Raw genomic sequence first — 14,087 nt, 5'->3', positions numbered from 1 at the left:
ACACTAAGACTTTTCTGGACCACACTTGAAACCAAGTGGTAAGAAAAAATTCCCAGAATACACTAGCCACAGCTGCACCCCGAAGTAAAGAGATCCAAAAATGTGTATTTTTTGTCATCATTATGAATTTTTACAACAAAAAAGCTCATGATTTGTTATTCATAACCGTGTTATTGTTTTACTGTCATGCTTAAAAAAAAAAAACGCTAAAATAAAAACTGCAAAATTTCGCAGTGTAGGGTTGGTGTAGCAACGCGGGGAAGCGATCACAAATTGAGGAGCGGGGAAGGGAGGCGGGGTGGTGGAGCGACAACGCGGGGAAGCCTTCACAAACTGAGGAGCGATCACAAACTGAGGAGCGGGAAAGGGGGCGTGGTGGAGCGACAACGCGGGGAAGCCTTCACTAACTGAGGAGCGATCACAAACCGAAAGCTGCGAGAGCATCAAAGTAGTCAGAAGTCATTCATTTTTAATGAGAACCGGCGGCGAGGAACAGCGCGGCGCGTCTTCTCCGGTGTGAGCGTCGAGGAGAGTTGAAATCAAGTCAACTTTATGGTATGAGCTATGATGCGGTTCGGCGGCAAGCAATCAGAATGAAGTAGTCCACCGCTTGAGAGGAGTTCAGAGAACACAGACCTGTGAACTTTGGTTCCGACCACAGTTGTTCCCAAGAGTTTGATTATTGCGGTTGCCAGATTTTCATTTATTGAAATTCGCGACGACATGGGGCCCCCTAATCACGCGGGACCCCCCCGCGGTGCGTGCCTTGCGGGCCCGTCTGCTATGCCACTGAGTGTTGGACAACTCCTTCTTTATTACAATATCTATGAAAATAAGCATGACTGGAAAGACAAAGTGATTTTATAAATAATTTCCAGATTAAAACATCATCATTTAAAAGCAAATGTTTAAAGAAACTCTTAAACATTAATTATTAAGTTCTGTAACACAAAACAACTGCTAAAACAAAACTATAGGTATTGTAAACTAAACATATAAGGCATTTTTAATAAACATTTGGTAAGCATTTTTGATCAACATTTTCAGTATTGATACCAGCACCTTTTGCCGTTTGCTTTCCACTACACACTGGCAAAAGTCCTGTACATGCAAAGTGTTCATGCAGACATTTTACTAATGTAAAACTAATCAGTGCATGGTTGCCATACACAATAAATGCGCTATATAAATACACATTGCATTACAAATACTCCAGAAGAAAACACATTGAGGGAACACGGCTGGCACACACCCTTTCTAGCACACACCATCAGCCAATCACACACAAATGAGGCTGTTTCTGAGTCCCGCTTGATTTGTGTCTGGACCTGAAGCTGTAATAAAACATCACAACGGTGCTCGTTTAGCGGCTCAATTGAGCGTTTCAAATACAGTTTACATTCACTGCGGTTTGGCGGAAATCGACATGATTTCATAGTGATTTTAACAAGCGAGTGTAATTGTGCACATTAGCAAAGCAGTGATCTGCATACATAGCCCTGCACTGTAGAGGCCGATAAATCACTCAAACTAATGGCTACAGGGAAGCGCACAGGCTTATAGGTGGCCATGTTATTAGCATGTTTAAAATGTAGCGTGCAAATATGTTTTAACATGTTACCAACTTGTTACTAACTAGTTTTGACAAGTTGTTAGCAATTTAGCATGTCATACAAGACTGTATGAGTTGTAGCAATATGTTAAAACGTTGCTAGGATTGTCATAAAATTGCTAGCATTTTGTCAGTTAACTTATGTTTCTATAGCTTGTTTTTCATAATTTAACTACTCTTAGCACATCACCATAATGCCTTATCAAGTTGTTAGCATGTTTTAACAGCCGTTTTTATGTAGTATAGAGTTGTTAACAAGTTTTATTAAATTATTAGGTCATAAGTTGGGTTGTGAACAGGGTCTAGCAGATCTCTAGCATGTGCTCAAACATTGATTACATTTTTGTAACATGTCTTAGCCATTTAATATGGCTGTATTTATTTTTTCAACACATAGCATGTATTGATGCATTGTCAACTCGTTAGCAAGTTTGATAACCTTTAAGCATGTTTTTTTTCAGTAAGTTGAACATTGCTAGCATGCTTACCAAGGTGTTGACAATTTAGCATGTTTTTGGCAGTATGTTTTGCATGTTTTAATACGATGTTACCAATTTAATATGTTAGCAAGTTTATTGCATATTTATACACTTTTAAACTTGTTACTAAAATATTTTAGCACATCACTAGCATGTCTTCAAGAAGTTAAAATGTTTTAAAATCATATTAGAATTTTAAAATGTTAGCAAGTTGCTAGCATGTTTTCAAACTTTGATTGCATTTTGTTTTCACACTTCGACATGTTTAACACATTTCTTGCACATATTAATATAGTATATTAACATAAAATCTTCTGCCATTTTTGCTAACATATTTAGCTCATTGCTAACAAATATTAGAAAGTTGTAAAGAAAATCAAGCATGTTTTAGCAAGTTATTTTCTTTAATATTTTATTAGCATGGTTCTGCGTGTCACTAGCATGTTTTAGCAGTTTGCTGACATATTGCTAGTGTGTTTTAGCAGGTTTTCTTTGTAGTTTGAGACTTTGAAATATATATTTATTACATTGTTAGCATGATTAGCAAACTGTTATTTGTAGCATGTTTTGAGAGTAGTTTGCAGTCTTCAGCATATTTTATCCAGTTTTTAAACATGTCACTAAAATAGTTTAGCACATCACTAGCATGTTTTGTCAAGAAGTTTGACAAAAAAACTAAAGTGTTTTACTATCCTAATAGCATTCTAAGTGATATCAAGTTGATAGCATGTATTATCGAACTGTTAGCAAGTATAATGTTTTCACACTTTGGCATGTTTGCCACTTTTAATAACATGTTAAGCTGATTGCTAACAGATTTTAGAAAGCTGTAAATAGAATATGCATGTTTGTAAGCATGATTTAGCATAATATTTCCTTTTTATTATGTTAATGGATTTGTTCAGCATGTCAATAACTTGTTTAACACTTTGCTGACATGTTGCTAGTGTGTTTTAGCAGTTTTCTAATGTAGTTTAATAAAATGAAATAAAAAATAAACACTGCTAGCATGCTTAACAAGCTGTTTACAACATAGCATGTTTTGACAGTAGTTTGCAGTCTTTGCAGTTCTCATTGCTAACAGATTTTAGAAAGCTGTAAATAAAATTTTAGCAGGTTATTTTTTATATATATTTTATTAGCATGTCACTAGCTGTTTTAGCACTTTACTGACATGTTTCTAGTGTGTTTAGCAGGTTTTTAATGTAGTTTAAGACTCTAAATTAAAAAATTACATTGTTAGCATGCTTAGCAAGCTATTAAAATGAAGCATGTTTTGAGAGTAGTTTGCGGTCTGTGCAGCATATTTTATCCAGTTTTTAAACATGTTACTAAAGTATTTTAACACATCACTGGCATGTTTTATCAAGAAGTTAGTGTTTTATTGTCCTATTAACATTTTTAGGTGTTATCAAGTTGCTTGCATGTTTTATCAAATGGTTAGCAAGCATAATGTTTTCACACATTTCTTGCACATATTAGTATAATATATCAACATAACATTTTCTGCCACTTTTGCTAACACGTTTAGCTCATTGCTAATACATTTTAAATCTAAGCATGTATGTTAGCATGCTTTAGCAAGTTAGTTCCTTTTTAATGTGTTATTAGCACAGTTCAACGTGTCACTAGCATGTTTTTGCAGGTTTCTAATGTAGTCAGACTCTGAAATAAAAAACAAACATTGCTAGCATGCTTAACAGGCGATTAACAACATAACATGTTTTAACCATTGTTTGCAGTCTTTTGCATATTTTATCCAGCTTTAAACATTGCTAAAATATTTTAGCACATCACTAGCATGATGTTAAAACATTTTAATATCCTATTAGCATTTTTAAGTGATATCATGTTGTTAGCAAGCATAATGTTTTCATATTTTGACATGTTTACCACATTTCTTACCCATATTAGTTTAGTATATCAACATAACATTTTCTGCCATTTTTGCTAACATATTTAGCTCATTGCTAACAAATATTAAAAAGCTGTAAATAAATTCAAGCAAGTTCTTTCCTTTTTAATATGTTGTTAGCATGTTTTAGCACTTTGCTGACATGTTGCTAGTGTGTTTTAGCAGCTTTCCAATGTAGTCCAAGACTCTGAAATCATAAGCTCACTAAATTAGCAAAGCTGTTCTATCAAAGCACTAAATGAGGCAGAAAGCAAACAATCTGCAACAAATTACACCATTGTTCATGTATTTAACCTTAATATCCTTGTAAACTAGCACAGATCAGCTGAAAGTGTATGTAAACACAGCCTCTATTTAGCATCTGTGTGTTCGCCAGATTGTAGCGGGTTCATAATTGCATAGCATTTATTTGCAAAAATATAATTTGAAGTTCGAATCTAACGTAAGCACAGTTTAGATGAGCACTGGTAGGACTGTTCTGCACTTTGATTGGCTGAAATGAATCCCAAATTGCTGATTATTATTCACCCGATGGCATCAATCATTTTTAGCGTATTAAAAAAGCAGAATATTGTTTTCCGTCTGTAAACGATGTTCTCTAGAGGCCGATTATGACTCAGGCCTGCGTGTAAATAAGAAAAGGTAATGTGATTTTTGGGTTTAACCACACATTATGATTCAGATGGTTTATGGCTGAGCAAATGTTTTTAAAATCCTCATTATTTCAGTGTTGTTCGCTCAGAAACGTCACCGTCGTCTCTGCGGTGTGTGTGTGTGAAGATGCAGTCCAGTAGTTTGGGTTTTCGTTTCGCTCTGAATCTTCACTCTTTTGCTTATTTTAATCTCTGCTTTGTTTAATGGAGCGTGTGGAGAATCCTGATTTATAAAGTCTCTCTGCTCGGATGTTCTTTTCACATCAGCTTGTTCCAAACTAAACTCCCAGCTGAACCACATGTAAATAAATATTGTTGAATATAGTGTTTTGAGCCAGGACACAAGCTGTTTAATGGCTCCATTTACCACAGCTTAGGGAAGATTTACATGTCACAGAGATGCTAATGGGCACCCAGACCTTGTCAGATTGCCCTGTTTTTGCAAACATCACAGTGGAGTTCTCACCATAATATTATTAAAATTTGTAATATTATATACAAATATGCATATATATATATATATATATATATATATATATATATATATATATATATATATATATATATAATTAAAACTACAAAAATGGAAACAAATAAATTAATTAATTAATAAATACTATTTATTTAGATTTTTTATTATTATTTTATAATATTATCCTATAATTATTATCATATTTGGTAAATGTATTTATTTATTTACTTGTTTATTTATTATGCCGTATATACAGTATTAATAGCACATTTTTATTTTATTATTTATTATGTTATAATGTTTGTTTTATTTGTATTTTTACATATCTACTTTTTATGTCTGTTACGTAAACTTGTTTTAATTTTAACTTATTAATTAATAAATTCATGAATCATAAATTATTTCAGTTATACAGTGTTCATCATATACCTATTAAACTTCATATATTATATTTATCTTAATGAATCCCTGTTTCAACAAACACAGATGCATTATTTACCACTGAATCATGTGCATTTGCAGCTTCTGCCGGATTGTTAAATAGCAATAGTGTGACACAGCTGGGCTTTTATTGTATCAGAAGTCAACCTGTCACAGCATGAGATCCATGTCACAATAATAATAATACAACCCCAGAAGGAAGAGCAGTCTATATAGATCAAAGTTCTGCCCAAACAACTCTGACATGTCTCATTTAACAGTGCCATCTTTCCTTCTCCATCATAAAAAAAACAACAGCAATGTGAAAACTGAGATCGGCTCTTTAGCAGAGGTGAAACGGAAGGAATGTCGTTCTATATAACAGGGACGCGGCGGGTAAATATAAACCACTTGTTATAACAGGAACTTGAAATTTATAGCTTGTAGTATTTTGTCCGCAGACTCTTGCTTGGTTTCAAAATATCGGCGGCGTAATTGTCTGCAGATGGAAAGAGACGCAGCTGCTGGCGGAGATTAAAACACTTTCACACTTGTGGAAATATGTCAGTCGCTGGAGGAGGATCATCCCGATAATACAGCAGAAAATGCCTTTTAAGATCTCGTAATCCATTAAAAAGCTGATTTTCACGTTGTAGTTTGGACATGAGCGATCAGTGTTGTGTACAGCAGTCATAAACGAAACCATATTGTGTCTGATCAGACAATTCTGATAGAGTGGATGTGGAAAAAGTCTGCATGTTCTCACGGTTTGCTTCGTTTCGTTGATTTAAAAACAACAGAAATACTTTGAAATTTATTAAAATATTAATTTTTGATACAAATTTGTACTTTTTAATGCAAATGTACAAAATAAATCATTGCTAATTAGCAAAAAATATAAAAATAGTACATAAATATAGCATAAATATTAATTAAAAATGTGTCTAGCATGAATGAATGAATGAATGAAAGGATGGATGGAAGGATATTGATGTATAGATGAATGGATTGTTGGATGGATGGATGGATGGATGGATGGATATATGAATGAATGAATGAATGAATGTATGAAAGAATGAATGAATGAATGTATGAAAGAATGAATGAATGAATGAATGAATGAATGAATGAATGAATGAATGAATGAATGAATGAAAGGATGGATGGAAGGATATTGATGTATAGATGAATGGATTGTTGGATGGATGGATGGATGGATGGATATATGAATGAATGAATGAATGAATGAATGAATGAATGAAAGGATGGATGGAAGGATATTGATGTATAAATGTATGGATTGTTTGATTGATGGATGGATGGATGAATGAATCAATGAATGAATGAATGAATGAATGAATGAAAGGATGGATTGATGATTGCATGGATGGGTGAATGTATGGAAGGGTTGATGAATGAATGAAAGCATGGATGGATGATGGTTGAAAAAATATGGATGAATGAAAATATGGATAAATTAATGAATGTGTGGATGAATGAATGAATAAGTGGAATAAATGAATGAAAGAAATAATAAATGACTGAAAGGATGGATGGATGATTGGATAGATGGGTATATGAATGAATTAAACGATGGATGGATGACGGTTGAGATGAATGAATGAAAATATGGATACATTAATGAATGGATGGATGTATGAATGCATGTAGGAGGAATGAATAAAAGGATGGGTGGATGATTGGATGAATGAATGAATGAATGAATGAATAAATAAATAAATAAATAAATAAATAAATAAATAAATAAATAAATGAATGAATGAATGAATGAATGAATGAATGAATGAATGAATGAATGAATGAATGAATGAATGAAAAGATGAACAAATAGGTGTGTGGATGGGTTTAATATTGAATGAATGATTGAATGAATGAATGAGTGAATGAATGAATGAATGAATGAATGAATGAATGAATGAATGAATGAATGAATGAATGAATGAATGAAAGGATGGATGAATAGATGAATGGAAGGGTATGGATGAATGTATGAATGGATGACTGAATGAATGAAAGGATGTATGGATGATGGATGGATGGGTGAATAAATGAAAGAAAGGGTGGATGAGTTAATGAAATAATGAATAAATGACACCTAGGTGTTTTAAAGTGTTTTTGCAAGTAAAATTAAGCAGATCTTAAATCATTTTGAATGTTTCGCTCTCTCAGTGCATTCCAGGGTTTTTTAAAGACATTTTTATGCATCTGTTTCAGGTCAAAACAGACACGAATGTATTGTGAGGCTTAATTTAAATATAATTCCAAGCCCATTTGAAAAACTGCATGAAAACTGATACAATATTTATAATTCTCCGTGGCTGTGTGTATTATTAATTCCGTTATCTCCGGAAGGCTGAGATGATTTGTTTTTGGACGTGTGATTTATTCTGCAGTGTCCATTATTTTACAACATTATTAGTTGTGATATTGTGCAGCCGTGTCATTTTCTGCTCTGCTTATATATTTGGCTCTGGTTTGTAACATGAAGCAGGTTTGGTTTTATACACATCCCTCCATGCAGACCTGCTGACAGAAGCTGGAGAAATAAATACTGTACACTCGCTGTCAGTCATAATTATGCATTCATAAATAATCCTCTTGTATGCATATAAACATATATATGCTCGTGACGCCTTTCTAGGAGCGATTTCTGGTCCAGATCCAGAACATTCCACCTTAAACCCTTTTTATTGAATTAAGGGATGTAACTATGGATTCACAGTGGCTCAAATCAGCCAGTCTTTTAAAATATATATTATTAAATTAAATATGTATAATTTATAATTTGTAGTTTGTAATGCAGATGTTTTTAATTAAAAAACAAGACAATAAATAAAAATATCTTCTTTAAAAGAAAGAGTTGACTCTGATTCACTTTAATGAATCGTTATATTTTATATTCTTTTGCCTGCTACTGATCTACATCAATTTGATAAAAGTAACTAATTTGCATAATCCCAGCCTCCTGTGACATATGAACACTCTAAAATGGGCGAAAATAGACATGGATCAGTAGACCAATCAGTGCAGAGCTGGCTTATAAGAGGGGGAGACCTTAAACACTGAATTGATTCAAATGAATCATTTTGAATTCATCGCAAAATGATTCTTAAATCATTCTTAATACATTGACATAATCAAAGTAACTTATTTGCATAATTCCCACCTCCTGTGACATGTGAACACTGAAATTAGTGTTTTTTTTTCAGACATAAAAAGATGAATAAAAATAGACTTGCCTCAGCTGACCAATCACAGCAGAGCTGGCTTATAGAAAGGGGAGGGGTTTACAGACCGAATCAAATGAATCATTTTGAAAGCATTGTAAAATTATTCTTATATCATTCTGTCTAATGTTAAATGCATATTCTAAGAAAATGACAATGTTTGCTGACCTTTTTATTTAAACATGCTGTAGGAGACGCTTTGAAAAATATAAGACTTGCAAATATATTTTAAAAAGATTATAAAAGATATTAAAATATGATCTAAAAAGATATTGAAAATAGTTCTGTGGTGGTCTTCTGGTGTGTGCATTGATATAAACGTGTGTTTTGTGTGTTTTCAGTGGAACCGAACAGCACCAAGCAGGCTGACGAGGAGCGAAAGTTTCGGGATTGTGCTGATCTTTATCAAGCAGGCTTCCAGAAAAACGGAGTTTACACCATCAATATTAGCCCACAAGAGACCAAAAAGGTAAATTATTCAATAAATCTTTGTTGAAACAAAGGTAAAGGGGAGACTCAGTCTGTTTGTAAGTTGGGTTTTAGATGGTCTGAGCATTGTGATACGTTAAAATTTGTATTGCGTTTGTTTTGGACACAGAAAAGGCAAAACAAGACAAAAAATAAATAAATAAATAAAAAAATAAAACAAAACCAAATAAAATAAAACAAAACATAAAATAAGGGAAAAAATGACATGTTTTTTAAAACATTTTTACTTGAATATTTTTCATATATATATATACATACATACATATATATGTGTGTGTGTGTGTGTGTATATATATATATATATATATATATATATATATATATATATATATATATATATATATATATATATATATATATATATATTCTATTGAAAGTAATCAAAACTTTAGATTTAATTTAATTTAAGCTTAATTTAATTTTGTTTTGTTTTGTTTTATTTTGCTTTATTTTATTTTATTAAATTTTTTTTATTTCATTTTATTAAGTATTTTTTATTTATTTTGTTTTGTTTTATTTAATTTAGTTTAGTTTTTTTTATTTTGTTTATTTTTTATTTTATTTCATTTTATTTTGTTTTGTTTTGTTTTTTGTGTTTTGTTTTGTTTTATTTTATATTGTTTAGTTTATTTTATTTCATTTTATTTTGTTTTGTTTTGTTTTTTGTTTATTTTATTATTATTATTATTATTATTTATTATTAATTATGATTAATTATTTATTATTTATATATTAATATTATTTTTGTGTATTTATTTTATTTTGCTATTTTAATGAAATTCTTCATATTTTTTTATTAATTTAAAAGAGAAGTGAAAGTAACATCAACTTGCTGATTTATTTTGTCTGTTATTTGTTTTATTTTATATTATTCATTATGTTTGTTTAAGTATGCTGAGGTTCATTTCTCTCTTTTTCATTGTGGATGTAAAGCGACTGCATCTGTGAGTGATGTGTGCTGCTCCAGACAGTGAGTGATTGCATTAATTGCAACCAGGCTGGTGTGTGTTCAGCTGTGTGTGGGAGTGTGTCTGATATCAACCAGGTGTGTGTGTATGTGTGTGTGTGTGTGTTCGCCAGAGCTTTGATCTCCATAACTCCGCTAATCATTGTTTGGAGAAGTAACTGAGTTAATGGGGAGTTCTCTTGTTGTTAGAAGGATGTAGAAATATCCATGAGCTCCAGTACACATATATTGCGTGTGTGTTTGTGTCTTTCTGTGTGTCCTTGAAAAAAAAAAGTTTTATGTGGACCAATATAAATTATTATAATGTGTGTGTGTGTGTGTGTGTGTGTGTGTGTGTGTGTGTGTGTGTGTGTGTGTGTGTGTGTGTGTGTGTGTGTGTGTGTAATCTTCACTCAGGTGTACTGTGTGATGGAGTCTGCTGGCGGAGGCTGGACGGTGATCCAGAAGCGTGAAGACGGCACTGTGGATTTCCAGAAAACATGGAAAGAATATAAGATGGTACGTTTCCAGAATCCTGCATAATGCAGCTATAAAACATACACCGAGCATTCTGTGTGCTTTTGGTGCATTAAAACTACGTATTGAACTGTGGCTTGCTGAACTAATTGCAATTTCAATTGAATGCAATTATATATACAATTATTTTATGGATAAACAATCCACAGCTCATTCTGTCAAGTACATCGAAAAAAAAATGAAATTATTAGACATAATTTAACTTTATTTTTCTCTCCTTAATTTATTACTGAAAACTTAAGTTGAAAGAATGACATTTGTTTAGATGTAATTAAGTTTTCACTTTTGACTGTATATATAGGGATTTCTATTACATTGCTTTAATTATAAATGCAGCAATTAACAATGGAGCCCCAAACTATTACATGCAATTGCTGTTTATTTGAATAGATTCTCAACTCTGATTGACTCTTTTTGTAATAGTGATCTTCAAATCTCTTATTAAAGGAGTGTATTTTAGATAAAGGATTGTTCATCTGTTTCTCAGAGTGAATGATAACCCTGGCAGACTCTAGAGCAGGAAACAGATGCTTATAAAGGAGATAATATGACACATAATGGAGTTCTGGAGCTAAAATCTCTATTCATTTTCTCCATAGGGAGACTAACTTACAGCAGTATCTGATGAAGCTTTGAAAGCAGGCCTGTTTTAAGCTCTGAGGTAGTTCATTGACTGTGTGTCCTTTTGTTCTGTTCACATTCATGATAAAGCGATAATGATTTATAGCAGATTATATTGCATTACCAATGATGCACAACTGGAAATCCACCAATCAGAGAGTTACAGTAAGGAATTAATAGAGATTTAGCTCCGCCTACTAACATTAAGTGCTTTAAATAATATTGTTTAGTCCCGCTATGCTTTTGAAATAGTGAAATATTTGTATATATGGGTATTTCTTAGTAAACTAGATATAGATTTGTGTGCTTAAAAATCTATATTGGTAATTTTCCATGTGGACGATTGATTTGGTTCATGGCTTGCAACACTTTAATGAACACAGTAGGACAAATGAATTTAAAACCAATAGTTTATTCAGCTTGTGTTCATTTTATTTCAGTAATAAGAGTAATTCAATTTAATGTTTTCACTGTATTTGAGTGTATTTCTTTTAATAGGGCACTTTTATTTGATTTCAGCTTTGAGTTCATGACAGCAGTTTTCATGCTCGTCTGTTTCCTCACTGAACCTTGATATTCTGCAGCAGCAGTTTCTTGCAAACACAAAGTAGATTCGATTTAAAAGGAATCACACAGCTGGTGAAACCACAAATCAAATGTGCTCATTCTGAACAGTCATCTGTGTTGGGTTAAAATAGCATAGATTTAACTCTAACCCAATACTTATTTAAATTCTTTAAAAGAAATAGTCAGGGTATATAATTTCACTTGCTTTAATGCTGGATGACATGCCAAACACTTGTTACCATGCAAATTTCAAAATTACCCATAATATTTAAAAACAATAGGAATAATTACCTTTGTGTGTGTGTGTGTGTGTGTGTGTGTGTGTGTGTGTGTGTGTGTGTGTGTGTGTGTGTTTGTGTTTGTGTTTGTGTGTGTGTGTTTGCGTGTGTGTGTGTGTGTGTGTGTGTGTGTGTGTATTGCAAATTTTAATTTTTCCTTATTTATTTTTTATTTAATTTATGTAATTTAAATGTTGTTGTGTTATTTTTATTGCTACTTTTTCTATTTGTTGTTTTTATTTATTTGTTTATTTTTAAATTTTATTTAAGATTTTAAGTCATTAATTTTTTATTGTTATTTATTTTTACTTAATTTTTTTATTTATTTACAGACAAAAGTCAGCACAGAATCTAATTTTTATAAAGCGAAATAATCTCTGAACTTATTATTATTATTTTACTATTATTTTTTTCCTACATTGAATTAAATTCGTTTATTAATTTTCCTTCAGCTTAGTCCTTTATTCATCAGGGATTGCCACAATGGAATGAACCGTCAACTATAGCAGCATATGTTTTACACAATGAATACCCTTCTAGCTGCAACCCAGTACTGGGAAACACCCATACACACTCATTCTCACACACTCATACACTACACCCAGTTTAATTAATCAATGCCCCTATAGTGCATGTGTTTGAACTGTATAGGGGAAACCCTGAGGAAACTCACGCCAGCATGGGGAGAACATGCAAACTCCATAAAGAAATGCCAACTGACACAGCCGGGACTCAAACCAGCAACCTACTTGCTGTCACCACCACTGAGCCACTGTGTCGCATTATACAAATAATTAAATTTAATTTTAAATTAATAAATTCTCATATATTCTCATAGAAATTTAACATAACATAATATTTGTTTGTGACTGAAATAATCCCGGCCTGAACTGCTTTTTATTTTTAAATTTTAGTTTTGTTTATTTGTGTTTTTTTTTTTTTTTTTAATAATTACTTTTTCGCCGGTTCATTCCGCTGTGGCGACCCCTGATTAATCAACGAACTAAGCTAAAAAGAAAATGAATGAATGAATGAATTACTTATTCATATAATAAATATGAAGCATTTTATTATGAATCTATTTGTTATTATCAATTTATTTTTGTTTTCTAATATTATTTCAATTTAATTTAATTTTTTTTATTTAAGTAGATTTTTTTGTTTTTAAATTTTCCCACATTATTATTTATATGTATTTTTTATTTATTTTTATTTGTTTATATTATTACTTCTGTTTATTTTTATGCTATTTTATAATTTTATTTATTACTTCATTTTATTTAGTTTTAGAATATTTTATTTTATTTTGGGCTTTACAGACATAAAGTCAGCCCTCAATCTCATCATTAAAAAGAAAAATAGCCAGCACAGTGGCTCAGTGGTTAGCACTGTGGCCTCACAGCAAGAAGACCGCTGGTTCGAGCCTTGGCTGGGTCAGTTGGCATTTCTGTGTGGAGTTTGCATGTTCTCCCTGTGTTGGTGTGGGTTTCCTCCAGGTGCTCTAGTTTCCCCCACAGTCCAAACACATGTGGTATTGGGGAATTGATTAACTAATTTGGCCGTAGTGTATGAGTGTGAATATACAGGTGTTTTTCAGTAGTTAAAATAGTTGGCGGTTCATCACTCTGTGGCGACCTCTGAAATAGAGACTAACCCAAACGAAAAATAATAAATAAAAAAAGCAAAAAATCTGTGCACTTTTATTATAGTTTTCCTCTTCATTGGATGAAATTAAATCTTGCAATAGCTTCACCTCATTTAAGCATCCGGCCAATCACTATCAGCTCCATCAACATTTTACATCCCTCATTCCCCAAAGCAATACTTCATACACTCTTCATCAGAATTGA

The 14,087-nt window shown here is 32.1% G+C and overlaps 1 protein-coding gene across 2 annotated transcripts in view; it reads left to right on the top strand.

Moving 5' to 3' along the window:
• The window catches only part of angpt1 (angiopoietin 1), a 363,643-nt gene that overhangs the window by 308,986 nt on the left and 40,570 nt on the right, over positions 1-14,087 (top strand). For both annotated transcript variants that reach the window (XM_087293862.2, NM_131813.1), the window contains 2 exon segments: positions 9,141-9,268; positions 10,652-10,753. In XM_087293862.2, coding sequence (XP_087149988.2) covers positions 9,141-9,268; positions 10,652-10,753 — 230 coding nt within the window.

This window comes from Danio rerio, chromosome 19, assembly GCF_052040795.2.
Source record: "Danio rerio strain M-AB ecotype USA chromosome 19, GRCz13ab, whole genome shotgun sequence".
NCBI classification, from domain to species: Eukaryota; Metazoa; Chordata; class Actinopteri; order Cypriniformes; family Danionidae; genus Danio; species Danio rerio.
The sequence above is the reverse complement of the archived record's forward strand: the minus strand, read 5'-3'. Positions and strand labels throughout refer to the sequence as shown.